General features: G+C 44.4%; 2 protein-coding genes across 2 annotated transcripts; one reads left to right on the forward strand and one right to left on the reverse strand.

Moving 5' to 3' along the window:
• Positions 1-37: 37 nt before the first annotated feature.
• LOC114452441 (ETS domain-containing protein Elk-3-like) lies at positions 38-6,589 on the reverse strand. Its single transcript, XM_028431759.1, has 5 exons — positions 6,253-6,589; positions 4,286-4,494; positions 3,143-3,949; positions 1,460-1,582; positions 38-789 (listed from the first exon to the last, which is right to left on the reverse strand). The coding sequence occupies exons 2-5, from the start codon at positions 4,490-4,492 to the stop codon at positions 691-693; spliced, it is 1,236 nt and encodes a 411-aa protein (XP_028287560.1). The 5' UTR covers positions 4,493-4,494; positions 6,253-6,589; the 3' UTR covers positions 38-690.
• A 688-nt stretch (positions 6,590-7,277) lies between these two features.
• On the forward strand, positions 7,278-12,859 carry hal (histidine ammonia-lyase). The gene is made up of 20 exons (XM_028431162.1): positions 7,278-7,581; positions 7,743-7,803; positions 7,945-7,972; positions 8,082-8,156; positions 8,225-8,297; positions 8,381-8,447; positions 8,532-8,569; positions 8,680-8,805; positions 8,940-9,079; positions 9,253-9,300; positions 9,762-9,909; positions 9,992-10,087; positions 10,403-10,461; positions 10,675-10,755; positions 10,875-10,940; positions 11,027-11,192; positions 11,276-11,410; positions 12,004-12,112; positions 12,227-12,296; positions 12,408-12,859. Exons 1-20 carry the CDS (start codon positions 7,335-7,337, stop codon positions 12,537-12,539), a joined length of 1,965 nt encoding a protein of 654 aa, XP_028286963.1. The 5' UTR covers positions 7,278-7,334; the 3' UTR covers positions 12,540-12,859.
• Positions 12,860-13,065: the final 206 nt, after the last annotated feature.

Here is a 13,065-nt window from a genome sequence, read left to right on the forward strand (position 1 = left end):
TTCTCTTTTTGTGGTAAAATGATTACATGAGATAAAATGTGTTCAAGCATTCAATGCTTTGTTTATTGAAAATTTCTTCACAATACAAAACAATATACAGAATACATACTGTATACCAAGTCCAGTATAAAAAAAAAGGACATTATTACAAGTGTTACAAAAGGTTTCGTTCATTTGAAATCTCGTCTTCTTTTTTGAAATGAAGCAGAAAAATAGGACAACAAGGCACAGCCGGTACTATCTGAAAAGCATAGTGCATACATTACATACAAAACCACATGAGTCAAACAGCTAGTTTCACACTGTGATTAAAATTTATGGAAAAAAAAAGACATTTAAAAAAAACAACAAAAAAACACAAGATTAAAAGAACCAGGCTCTGCGCTGTGTGAGCGGCCGGGCAGCCTGGACGTCACTTCTGTCCGCCGTGGACAGGGTCATGTGGAAATGTGCTGTACTTTATCACAAAGAGCCAGACGTCTCACAGACGACGTGGCGTATGGCTTTTACCAAGTGCTTTCAACCAGCAGAATATGAAGCAACTCGAGTGCAAACAAGTGAGGTCACATACTGTCTTGTAGGACTTTTTTTTTTTAAAGCAAAGGTGGACAAGAGTTTGCTGATGACTGAGAAACTTTGAAAGTGAGATGGATGGTGATGGATGTTGTTTTTTTTTTCACAGAACCTGGATCAGGATTTGTGGGTGGTTGGGGACAGGAGGAGAGAGGAGGGTGTTCCTTCCAGGTTTGGCAGAGGGACAGGCATGTGTCCGTTGATTAGGCTGGGGAACTGCAGAGGAAGAGAAAGGGGCTGAGAGTTAGTGGGGAGGGGACGGAGGCTCTATGAAAGCTGCTTTCCGGTGAGGAACTGCAGCATTGTCACTGCTTCTGGTTTCCTGTTTTTTTTTTTAATTCATTGTGCCTCTTCCTTTTCGTCTCTGTCCCCTGTAACTCCACCACAGAAGGTAAAGTCAACAATATTTGTGCACAAAGAATTCCGGTATGGTGTGTGTGTGTCTGTGGTGGTGGTGGAGGAGGAGGAGGAGTTGTGTGTATGTTTCATAAATGAGGAGCAGCTCTCAAACCAGTCCACCCTGTTCAGACCGGCTCCCCTGGGCTCAAACAGGAAGTATTCACAGGATTTCCTCTCTCACAAGCACTGAAACAGGACACCTCTGCAGGACCTGCTTACTAAGTCTCAACTAGTTTTACAACCATCAGCGTCTGCTGCTTTACCATCATGAAACATCAGTTTTATACATGTTTCCTGTTGAGTTAATGCTAAAATAGGTCAATTCTGGTGGTTCTGATTATGAGACCTAACTAAAACAATAATAATGGATGATATCATTTTTCAAAAGTATTAACTCTAATATCAACTTTACTCGACTCTCTCCTCAGTACAACAGTAAAAAAAACCTCTCTCCTGCTGTGTGTCTACACCTTGACATGTCTCTTACCTGGAAGAGGGAGCTGTGGCCCTGCAGCCGGGCGGGGCTGAGCGGAGCAACGGGGCTCAGGCTGCTCCAGAAGTGGATGCCTGACAACAGCGGACTGTGAGCCAGCAGCAAACCCGAGGGAGTCTGTGAGGGAGGAGGAAGGCGACACAGAAAGGAGGGAGTAAGAGAAACCAGTGAAGACAACACTTTTTTTTTTTTTCAAGGAAAAACACTGGTTAGAGAACATCACTCTGAGGGGGTTTGGTAATGTGAAACATGTTGAAATGGTAAATGGACACGTATTGGCGTTTGGAAAAACAAACGCACAGAACAGGAAGGAAGTCTGTGGTTTCTCCCCCAGAATACAGGGGTGATGTTGGGAGGAGGAGGTGGAGGAAGGTTGTTGTTGATTGAGGGGAGGTGGGGGGGGGGGTGGGCAAAGCTCTGGTCCTCGAGCAGTTGGAACACCAACTAGAGAGAAAACATATGAAATCAATTTCTCCCCTGGTCTTCTATCCCCCTCCCCCCCTTACTTTCCCCTGTGTCACCTCAGAGAAGTGAGCCAGTGTTGCAGAGGGACCAGCCCTGCTCCCATTATTAATGGAATTATTGGAGCATATGGCATCACTTAGGGCCTCTTCCCCCCGCGCTCATAGGTTGGACGTGCAGAATATTTCTGTAAATCGCTTGTTTTCCTCTGATCTCTCTCTCACACACACACACTTGTAAACAGTGTGAGAGTCGTATTAATGCCTCTCTCTCTCTCTCTCTGAGTGTGGATGAACCACTCTGGGATGTAGCGGTCAATTTTGTTTTCTCCAACATAAACACATTATTAACTAAAATAGATGATGAAATGCCACGTGATGCTTGTGGCAAAGCCTTTGGTTTGTTTTGATCTTTATCCAAAAAGGTTACAGCTCAATGAATCTGGCTATAAAATTGTGGCACAAAAATGCCATGAAAAATGAAGCTTGAAGGACCTATCCTCCAATTGAATAGCAGTGATGCAATTTAATATGGGAAAATGTATACTGTGCCTCAAGGAGACATACAGTATACACATCTATTCAGTTTTACGCTGTGTTATTTCTTTGTAAACTCACTTTTAATACCTCCTCCCTCTGTGTGTCTTCAGGAAATATTGGCTGTAGTGACTATTAAATAAATAGAGGAGAAGTGTTTCCACACACACACCAAACTGTGTCAGATGTCTGAAGCCTGACCTCTCTGAAGGCTTTCAGGGCCTTGACTTCATTCTCTGGACAGATCCTATCTACTTGTGACCACACTATGAGAGGACAGACACTGATAGCGTCACAGAATTATTGCTTCTCTGAGGTTTGACTTTGTATTGGGGGCCTAGTGTACTCGGAGTGCACTGAGACAGGAAATAGGAGAACTAGTATTGAGTGTCAGAGGGTAGCACTGTGTTGTGTAAACATGTCATGACTGGATAGAAGTGAGGTAAGGATCGGTCTTAGGTGTGTGCAGGGCTTTGTTGTGCTATTCAGGCATACAACACGTTGGGCAAAAGCCTGGAAAGCACCTTGACAGATTACATCCTCGGTCCACAAAGTGCTAACATAATCACAATATGAACCCTCTGACTCATGTCTAGAAGTGAGGGTGGAAACTGTGTCAGTCTCACTCTCCCCCGTGCTGCACAGAGAAATTACAGCTGTGTGCAGACGAGTGTCTCACCTGTGCAGTGAAGAAGGCAGGAGTGAGGGAGCCTGATGGCAAGGCCGGGCTGTTGAGAGCGATGGAGCCGATGTCGCTCCCGGCCAGCAGCAGGGATGGTGTGATCTCCAGAGCTTTGGGCTTTTTGCTTTTTGGTGGGAGTCCATCTGTTTGGTTGCCACTACTGTTAGTAGAACTACTTCCATCACTGCTGCTGCTGCTGCTGCTCCTCTTTTCAGGAGGCTGAAAGGCTCGCTCCCGGTGCCCAGAAGAGAGATTGAGAGGCTGAGAGCTCTGGTCAGAGTCCTCCTCCACCTGCTCCTCCTCTTCCTTCACAGCAGGGCTCCAGCTTCGGGAAGGCTGGGTGTGCGGGGAAGACGGCGAGTGGGAGTGAGAGGGAAGCCTGGATGGCCTGGGAGAGACGTATGCCTCAGGTTTTGCAGAGGGAGGGGAGCTCCTCTCATTAGCATTGTTGCCGAAGCGGATGACGGAGCGTGGCTCCTTCTGGTGCTCCCGCAGGGCGCGGAGCAGCTCGGGCTGGTTCGGCAGGGAGCTGATGCTGAAGGAGGAGTAGAGACCCGAGCGGAGGTAGTCATTTCGACACTGCTGCGCCCCCAGGGCTGCCAGGGTCCTCCTCTGGGCCGCCTCCTCCTCACATTCCTCCTCCTCTTCCTCCTCTACTTCCAGCTCATGTGCCTCTCCTTCCTGGAAGGGGAACCTTCCAGACGCCAGGCCCATCTCCACGGCCTGTGGGTCCATCTTGAGGATCTCAGGAAAGGACACAAACTTATAGACAAACTTCTGGCCAATCACCTTCTTGATGATGTTCTGTAAAAACAAACAGATGCCATCAGTGGCAGTTCAGATGCCTCGCTTCAACCTTCTGAATGAATATGACTGAGAATCTTCATCAACATGATGCCATTAGTGATGACAAAAAAAACTGACAACACCATTTTACAAACTAATATCACTGCCACAAAGTTCTGTGGTCAGAGCGCTATGTCACAGTCAGAGTGTTACAGTGTGTGTGTGACAAAGAGGAAGTGGAAGTGTCTATCAGGGGAGACTGTAGCTTTAAAGAGAACAAAGAAATTTGTGCTACGCTGTTTTCACAGATCCTTCCGGTCTGCTGCTGCAACAATTAATCGCAGATTAACGTACTTTGTCATAATAGTAGCGCAGCGCTCTGCTCAGCTTGTCGTAGTTCATGTTGGTCTTGTTCTTGCGTAGTCCCCACAGCTTGGCCACTTCCTCTGACTTGAGGAGCTTGAACTCGCCGTCCGTGGACGTCCAGCATATCAGGTGCTTGTGACTCTGGTCGAGCAGCAACTGCAGTAGGAACTGCCACAGAGTGATGGCACTGTCCATACCTGCAGGGAGGCGTGCGGAATTAGTGAATTCAATGCTGTCATATGATGATGACGACTCTACAGGATAAAAACGGAGCATCACCACTCTGAGATGTCAGCTGACATAGCAGTGAAATAGCACTTGCATGTTTAATACCTGCCAGATGCCACGGCAACAGAATAAGCACAAAATCCAGACCTAGAGTAGGAAACAAGCCAAGCGTCGATTTGTACCTCATTACACTTTTTTTCTTGTGTTAAAGTCACTAAAGTCAGGTTAATGGCTGAGGAGAGGGACAGCCTGTTTGAGCTGTGAGGACGAGCAGCCTGGTGATGAATAGAACAGTGTGTGTTAAAAGAGTATAGTGTAATGTAGCAGCGGCGGCAGCAGGAGAAAAAAAAATATCAGGAGGAACAACAGCTCAAGCCAGAAATATGCTGCGGTTCAACCTGGCCCTCTCTCCACAGGAAGCATGACGGGCCAGGGTGGGTTATTCCTTTAATAGAGGAATGTGCAGCCTTGGAGCTCCTGTCTGCCTACTAGCAGCGCAATTATTAATAAAGAGGAGGAGGAGGGAGAGGAGGAAGAAGAGGTTTGTTTCTGTCCTCACAGACCATAACATCACATCAGATAACAGATGATAAAGACATTTTTCTGAGTTTAAATGACAGGATTTTGCTGATTCTTCTGTGTGATGGAGAGGAGGACTGTCCTCTCATTTCATGATCTCCTCTCTTCTTATCAGTAAGGAGCGATAAGTGACCAACACAGTGATAACAGAGCAGCTTCTCCACCGCCACACACATCTTTATATCCAGGGAGGAGGGCTGGACTAATTTCCGACACGAGCTATCCCCCTGAGTTTTCTATCTGCCATGTGAAACTACAAACCTGTCAACATCAGGACTTCCTCCTATTCTACTTCCCAAGGACAAATGGTGAAGGAGATGGGATACGACAGCAGGGGAGCATTTCCCTGACCCTGCCACACTTCCACCAAAAAAAAAAAAAAAAATCCCACAGGGAGGTCAAAAAAAATCACATCATTGTCCCCATTTCCACAGCTCCACCCTTCAACCTATTTTGACTTTAGTGTGCAACACTTTTTAAAGTACAGGTAAAGACTGAGATGCTGCAAATAACACACACACAGTGGGTCTCTGTGGGTCAGACCTCCAATATAGATCCACATAATGACTTGGATGATCAGATAAAAGGCCACATCTCATCCCAACAATAAGGTAAATGAAGTCAAGAGCCCCACATACCACATAAACTCTTTCTAGGAATCTTTTGTGGCGGTTTTGGTCTGGTCTAGGGGGGGGGGGAGGAGGATGAGGAGCCCCGCTGCGGATGCTCGGCCTGAAAAAGTCTCGCTGCGTTCACAAAGCCATCCAGTGTGTTGGCTGAACGGAAACTCCTAATGAGATTAGACGGTGTATGCAGACATTACTTAGCCATGACTAAATCTCTTCTCTTCCTGTTCGAATGCGGTGGAAAAAAATTCAGCGGGCGCAGACGGTTAAAGAGCCGCGTTACAGCCCGGATCACTCTTCCACCCTGATCCACTGACTCGTTTTCAAGATGTGGCTCGGGGCCGGAAGACGGATCTGTAAAGCTGTAGTCCACTGTTCTAGTTGGAAACTTAAAACACACTCGATGAGGAAAAAGTTGAGCCACATGCAGACGAGTCACTTCCCTAATACACCCGAGGACTGCTCGCTACGATCCTACAAAGCGCCGTTCACACACAAATATGTCAGCTTTTGTTTTTTTACCTGCGATCTCCGGCTTGTTTCTGTTCCCTTAACGTGAAAGTTTACGGTGAAGCTGCTGTGAATCCTTGTTTCTCCATGCTTACTTCTGGTCTACACACAGTTGTGCTTGGACTGAAATAGGATCCAGGGCTTTTTCTCTTTTTCTGAGCAGGAAGTTGGAGCAGGCAGACACAGAGCCGGCTGACTTCCTCTCCCCTACGATTCCCCAGGCGGTTTGCCGTCTGTGTAAACACACTTTTCCTCCCCTCCTCTTCTTCTCCTCCCCTGCCTGCTCCGCTGACGGCGGCCAGCAGTCGGCCTACACTCCTCTGCGTCCGCACACACGCTGCTTGATGCAGAATCTCCTACAGCCCGTGAACATGACATCATCCCGTCCGCCGGGCTGCTGTGGTGCGTTCAGGTACGCATGGTCACCCCGGAGTCTTGTAGCGCCAAAAGACAAAAGTTGTCTATATCGGTTTTTATTAAGATATTCTGTGCTTTAACTCCACAGTGAAGCAGACTAAATGTATATAAGATCACGTGACTACGTAATCCAATATTTTATGGCTAATTCTACATTTAATTTTATGTTATTATATTAAGTGCAACAAATAGTCCAAAGAGGAAGTGAGATGTCGCAGATATATTGAATGGAGGCCGAGTGACTTGTTGGCAGGCAAAGACATTCAGATTGTTGTCTACCCAAAAGTAAATATAAATGCAGGAGTGTGTCCAGCTTAGATCATGCTAATGTAAATATTTAATCAATCATCCGTATCCCAAATATTTGTTGAGTTATACACACACAGGTCTGACAGCAAGTGAAGCCACCACTTTTAAAATACAGTTAATTTGACTGTTACACGCTTTAAATTCTTCCATTTTTTTATCAGTCCGTTTTTGTGTGGTTACATCACGTGAACGCATTGGTTCAATAAGTCCAAGCATCTCTGTGACCGACCTGTTTTAGGTCAATGGTCCCCAGAGGCGTGGCTCCCCCAGCCGCGTCTGATTGGTCCGCGGAACCATGAGCGACCGAAGGTGGTACCTTGGAGAGCGTCGTGCTGGTCTCACTGCAGCCGGGTCCCGCTTGACGCGCAATGCCTCGTTTTACTGTCCACATCCGAGATGAGTGGCTGGCAGTGCCCTGCCGTGACACCTCTAACACCATCAAATGGCTCGGACAGGAAGCCCTGAAACGTTACGTGAAGAACAAACCAGACAATGGCGGCATTACGACCGTGAAGGACGCGCGTTTTGTTGTGCGCAGGTGCCAGGGTTTGGGTTTGTTGGACGTAGATGACACCATCGAAGATGTGCTGGAGGATAATGACTTTGTCGAGCTTGGTAATGAATGTATCCATTATGAAATGCATCACAATAAGTGGAGATGTGGAGATGTTTAGCACTAGATGTGAACAACATTGTGCGTAATTGCGCACATAAAAACCAAAATACACAATCTACCAACTAAAAGTGTGCATACTGTTATCTTCTTGTACTTTCAGCTATTGAAGGAGACACCATGTGTCCAGACGTCATCCCTTGTGAGCCTGGAGTGTCTCACTTGTATCCATAAATATGTTGGTATATTACTGTAGCGTGTATTAATGCTGTTATTCAACCTGTTACTTTAAACCTGTTACATTAAATCCATCAGTGTAACTGTAACAAAATGATAGAGAAGCAACCTTTACTGAAATTAAACAGAACAGCAGCATACAAAGAACCTGCAGATGTAAGTACACTTTCTGTTTAATGTAAAACATATTAGCAAACGCTTGTTTTAGGACCCCCCATGAAACAGATTACATTGACTACTTTTGTTTTAATGTCGTCTTGAACAGTACATTTCCTTGGATGGAAACTGCCTGACGTCAACAGATCTAGTCAATTTAGGCAAAGGACTCTACAAGATAAAGGTAATGATCAACACATTGTATTTGTTGCCGTGGTTGGAGTATAGTAATCTTTTCTTTGACATTTTCAGCTGACTCCAGAGGCTGAACGAAAAGTTGTGCAATCCAGAGAGCTGCTGGACACCATTGTCAAAGAAAACAAAGGTTAAAACACAACATGCTGCTGTGATAACAGGGTTTCTGAATTGGTCGTTTCAGTACTCTTGTGTCTCTTCTTCTTCTTGCAGTTGTCTATGGAATCACAACAGGTTTTGGCAAATTTGCCCGAACTGTCATTCCTGTCAGCAAGCTCAAGTAAAGACAACATTTTAGGATCTTTGTCAACTGGAAAATGACTTGCTGTTTATGTGTAAACTGATTTGGTTTTTTGTTTCACAGGGAGCTCCAGGAAAACTTGGTGCGGTCACACTCAGCAGGTACTGAAACGTGATGGAAATCTCCCTTTTTTTAGATATCAAGACCTTTGTGGTAGATCTCGTTTGACGACTTGAAATGAGCCCCAGCAGAGTTATTCTGTGCTCTGTAGGTGTGGGAAACCCGCTGAGCCCTGAGAGGACTCGCATGCTGCTCGCATTGAGGATCAATATTCTGGCCAAAGGGTACAGTGGAATTTCTCTAGAAACCCTTCATGCTATGATCCAGGCCTTCAATGGTAAGCTTCCTCTAAGCTTTAATCACTCCCAGTTTACTTTAGCCGGTGTGGGTTTATCAGCTTCAGTCAACTGCTGATAAATCACTACACTGAAAGCTGATCGTCATATGACTAATCTCTCTCTCTGTCTGTAGCTTCCTGCCTCTCCTTTGTCCCGGGGAAGGGAACTGTGGGAGCCAGTGGAGACCTGGCACCCCTCTCTCACCTGGCGCTGGGACTGATGGGAGAGGGTAAAATGTGGTCTCCAAAGAGTGGATGGGCAGATGCCAAATATGTAAGATCAAAAGGACTTTTTCACAGCTGCAAAACAATACGTTGCTTAACACTATAGGAAGTGAGTCTTTGCTCAGAAGAATAAAGGTTGCAGAGTCCAATAGGATCACATGTTTGCTTTTTGATGACCATTGACATTTAACATGTTTTTTTTCTCCTTTCATCTCTGACCAGGTCCTGGAGGCCCATGGACTGAAGCCAATATCACTAAAGCCTAAAGAGGTAACAACATTCTCTCCTATGGAATCACTGTTACCGCAGAAAAACACGTCCAGCTGTTTTCCTTACGTGCAGGATGAGAATATATATATGAAAAACACACGAGACATATCTGTAGTTTCTCTTTTTAAATCAACCATAGTGGTAGGAAAGGCATTCAGATGATTGAGTACTGTGAAAGTAGGGACACCAATGTATGGAATGCATCAAAAATATGGTTTAAAATTAAAAGTAGTTTTAACATAGACATTATATAGAGCGTTGATGTGATCACCACAAATGCTAGTAGTGTAGTTTTCATCAGACAACAACACTTAAAGGATGAGAGACACTTCAAAAATATATATATATTTCTCTATTCATTAACATGAACCCCCCAAAATAGGAGCATTTAATAAAATACTGGAATTATCCTTTAGGTTTAAACTGCTTAAGTGTCTGACTAAATGCTGTCACTACTCCAGGGCCTTGCTCTGATCAATGGAACTCAGATGATTACATCTCTAGGAGCCGAGGCCGTGGAGCGAGCCCAGGCGATTGCCCAACAGGCCGATATTATTGCTGCTCTCACCCTGGAGGTGTTAAAAGGAACCACCAAGGCCTTTGACAGCGGTGAGCAGCAGCAGAAAGCACGTTCTCTTGTTTTTTCTTATTTCTATTTCCTTATTATATTTTTTTGGATCTGCTTCCGCAGACATCCATTCACTGCGGCCTCACCCGGGACAGATAGAAGTGGCACAACGTTTCCGCTCACTGTTGGACTCTGATCACCACCCATCCCAGATTGCAGGTCAGAGGACTGAACCAGATCCTAAAAAAAACACACACACAAGAAAATATATTAATCGTTCATAGTTTTTTTTTAACTGTACAATGCAGAGGTCTCCTAAAATAGTAGGAACACTTCTAACACTGTTGACACTGGCTTCAGAACTACAGCGCTCCAGTGTGGTTGCCCACAACTCATAAATAGTTAGGATGGGTCGTATACAGAGGGTGTATTTACCCACAAGGATTAATAAAGTATAGCTTTCTGTAATATAATGCCTGCCCTGCAGCCATAACCATATACTACTTATGTGTGTCATCTGGTGTGGTTTTCCAGAGAGCCACAGGTTCTGTGACAGAGTCCAGGATGCCTACACCATGCGGTGCTGCCCTCAGGTAACCTCAGGTCATCTCAACAATATTTATGCACACTCACACACTCTCACTTAATGTCCTGCATACTGCCACAGGACATTAACTTTTGAGAGGTAGGTCTGTAGTGGATTCTCATACTGTGGACTCTTTAGTGGCCCTGGAGCAGAGTAGGACTGTGCCTCAGTGGTTGTAAAGCTATTTCTAAAGTAACACATTCCCTCTCTCTCTGTGCAGGTGCACGGTGTTACCAATGACACAATCAAATTCGTCCAGGATATCATCAATACAGAAATCAACAGCGCTACCGATAACCCTGTATCCTTCTCTAACGAATGAAAGGACAAATCTGTCACTGTTATAGCTGAAACTGCTTTTTCTACTACATTTTTATTGGAAATCAGGGATGGTTTATTGCACTTTAACGGCCGTATAAGATGGTGTTCGCAGAGAGGGGTGAGACCATTTCAGGTGGAAATTTCCATGGTGAATACCCAGCCAAGGTTTGTGTCAAATAAAGCCTCTTGTTAGTATTATGGTTGCAGATTATATTCTTCTCCTATTTGATAACAATTTCTCCGTCTGACAGGCTCTGGACTTTTTAGCCATCGCGGTCCATGAGCTGGCCTCTATCAGTGAGAGGAGGATCGAGAGGTTGTGTAACCCCTCTCTGAGCGAGCTGCCTGCCTTCCTTGTCAATGAGGGGGGACTCAACTCAGGCTTCATGATTGCCCATTGTACTGCTGCTGCCCTAGGTTTGTTGCACAAAACAATAAAAGAGAGCATTACCGATACATTACTGAATATAACTAAACTCTTAAAAATGACTTCTGTTTAGTTTCAGAAAATAAAGTTTTGTGCCATCCGTCTTCGGTGGACTCCTTGTCCACCAGTGCTGCCACTGAGGACCACGTGTCCATGGGAGGCTGGGCCGCTAGGAAGGCCTTGAGAGTCATAGAGCATGTGGAGCAGGGTAAGATGTGGTTTTTTTTTTCAATCAACACTGTAAGGCTTAAATGTTGATATCTGAACCCCAGTAATGTAGTGTGTTAGTAGTGGGGTTGGGATTGTGACACCTGTGTCACATATTTTGAAATTAAATCCATACTGATTTAAACAGATCAGAACCAATGTATAAAGACCAGAATCAACACCTTATGTTCAGACTCAGTTCTTCTGGTGTTTCTACCACATACATAAGTGCAAAGGTGCCAGTATGCTCCAACCAAGCATAAAACCGCACTGGCAAACATTGGCATGAATCTAAACCTCATTCAATGGTTAACAATAAAATTGCTTTTGTGATGATTTGTTGAGTTCAGGTAATGTCCAGTTTTGTATAAACCCCAACACACACACACACAAAGTAAATTCAAATGCACTTCTTTAAGTTCCGATCTAATGTGTCTGCTGTACAGGTCTGTCTGTAACTGCGGCCTGGCCATTGTAACATTACTGTACATTACTGTCGTCTTTTTTAATGTGTATGTGATTGAAGTGATTACTACAAAGAAGAGGACCAACCTAAACAAGGTATTTACTGATCGGACCCCTTTTTTGTATCAGTTCTTGCGATAGAGCTACTTGCAGCCTGTCAGGGTATCGAGTTCCTCCGCCCACTTCGTACCACCACTCCGCTGGAGAAGGTCTATGACCTGGTGCGCTCTGTGGTCAAGTAAGTCAAACAGATGTGGCCAAGGTACACAACTTTGAGTCCACTGAAATGATATGTAGGATAGTTAATATTTATCCCTTGTTCCACTTTTACCTCCTGTTCTACTGTTAACAGACCGTGGATCAAAGACAGATTCATGTCACCTGACATTGAAGCTGTTCACCGTCTCCTGCTTGACCAAAAGGCATGTTCTAAAACCTTAAAATTGAATTACTATAAAGTGCGTTTACTGTGCCTGTAAGCTCAGGACAGGGCCGGAGTTGTAAAGGAATGTTTTTATTTCATTCATTTTTAGGTGTGGCATGTGGCCAAACCTTACATTGACAAATATCAGACGGAGTACTTCCCAGAGTCCCGTCCCAACTCTCCTACTGCCTTCTCCTTGGAGCCTCCAGCGTCACCAAGGAAACGTGTTCGTCATGAGTGAAGGCATTCCCAAAACATGTAGTTTCGATTTTTTTGTTGTGTAAAATCACGGAATGAAAATCAACCTAAATCGTTGATAATCAATGATTGATTTTTAAGATGCAAATCTTTTGCCCCTTGTAGACTAAATTCCTGTGTTGATTTCTGACATTAAAGTTTTTAATCTCTGAAAATATCACAGTGACTAAAAGCTTACAGCATATTTACTCTGCATCACTGTTCATTAGAGATGTATTTATCTACTTGTTGTTCCTTAATTGTAGTTTTTATTGCCACATGACTACCTCAGCTATATTTTCAATATCAAATTGCTTTTAATGATGGAGCACAAATAAAGTTTGTAATTAAATATTTTTCGTCTTTTTTTTTTTTAAGCAAATCTTGAATAATTGATGAATTGGAAATAAAAATGTTATGAAAATGGACAATTAAAGCTGCCCTCTTTGTTTGGAAACCAGAAGAACTCAATCCACATCCAAACTGTATTTGTTTACTATATGTTCAGGAACAATGCAATGCCTAAATAT

This window comes from Parambassis ranga, chromosome 19, assembly GCF_900634625.1.
Source record: "Parambassis ranga chromosome 19, fParRan2.1, whole genome shotgun sequence".
Classification (NCBI taxonomy): Eukaryota; Metazoa; Chordata; class Actinopteri; family Ambassidae; genus Parambassis; species Parambassis ranga.

What these genes read in the sequence shown, in the direction of transcription:
- LOC114452441 (XM_028431759.1), bottom strand. Translation starts at nt 4,492, where the DNA reads ATGGACAGTGCCATCACTCTGTGGCAGTTCCTACTGCAGTTGCTGCTC. An exon ending in TGCGCTACTATTATGACAAA is followed by an intron (nt 3,950 to 4,285) that starts GTACGTTAATCT and finishes TTGTTTTTACAG; the next exon opens with AACATCATCAAGAAGGTGAT. An exon ending in CTGCCTTCTTCACTGCACAG is followed by an intron (nt 1,583 to 3,142) that starts GTGAGACACTCG and finishes CCTCCCTCACAG; the next exon opens with ACTCCCTCGGGTTTGCTGCT.
- hal (XM_028431162.1), top strand. Translation starts at nt 7,335, where the DNA reads ATGCCTCGTTTTACTGTCCACATCCGAGATGAGTGGCTGGCAGTGCCC. An exon ending in GAGCCTGGAGTGTCTCACTT is followed by an intron (nt 7,804 to 7,944) that starts GTATCCATAAAT and finishes GAAATTAAACAG; the next exon opens with AACAGCAGCATACAAAGAAC. An exon ending in CATACAAAGAACCTGCAGAT is followed by an intron (nt 7,973 to 8,081) that starts GTAAGTACACTT and finishes CGTCTTGAACAG; the next exon opens with TACATTTCCTTGGATGGAAA.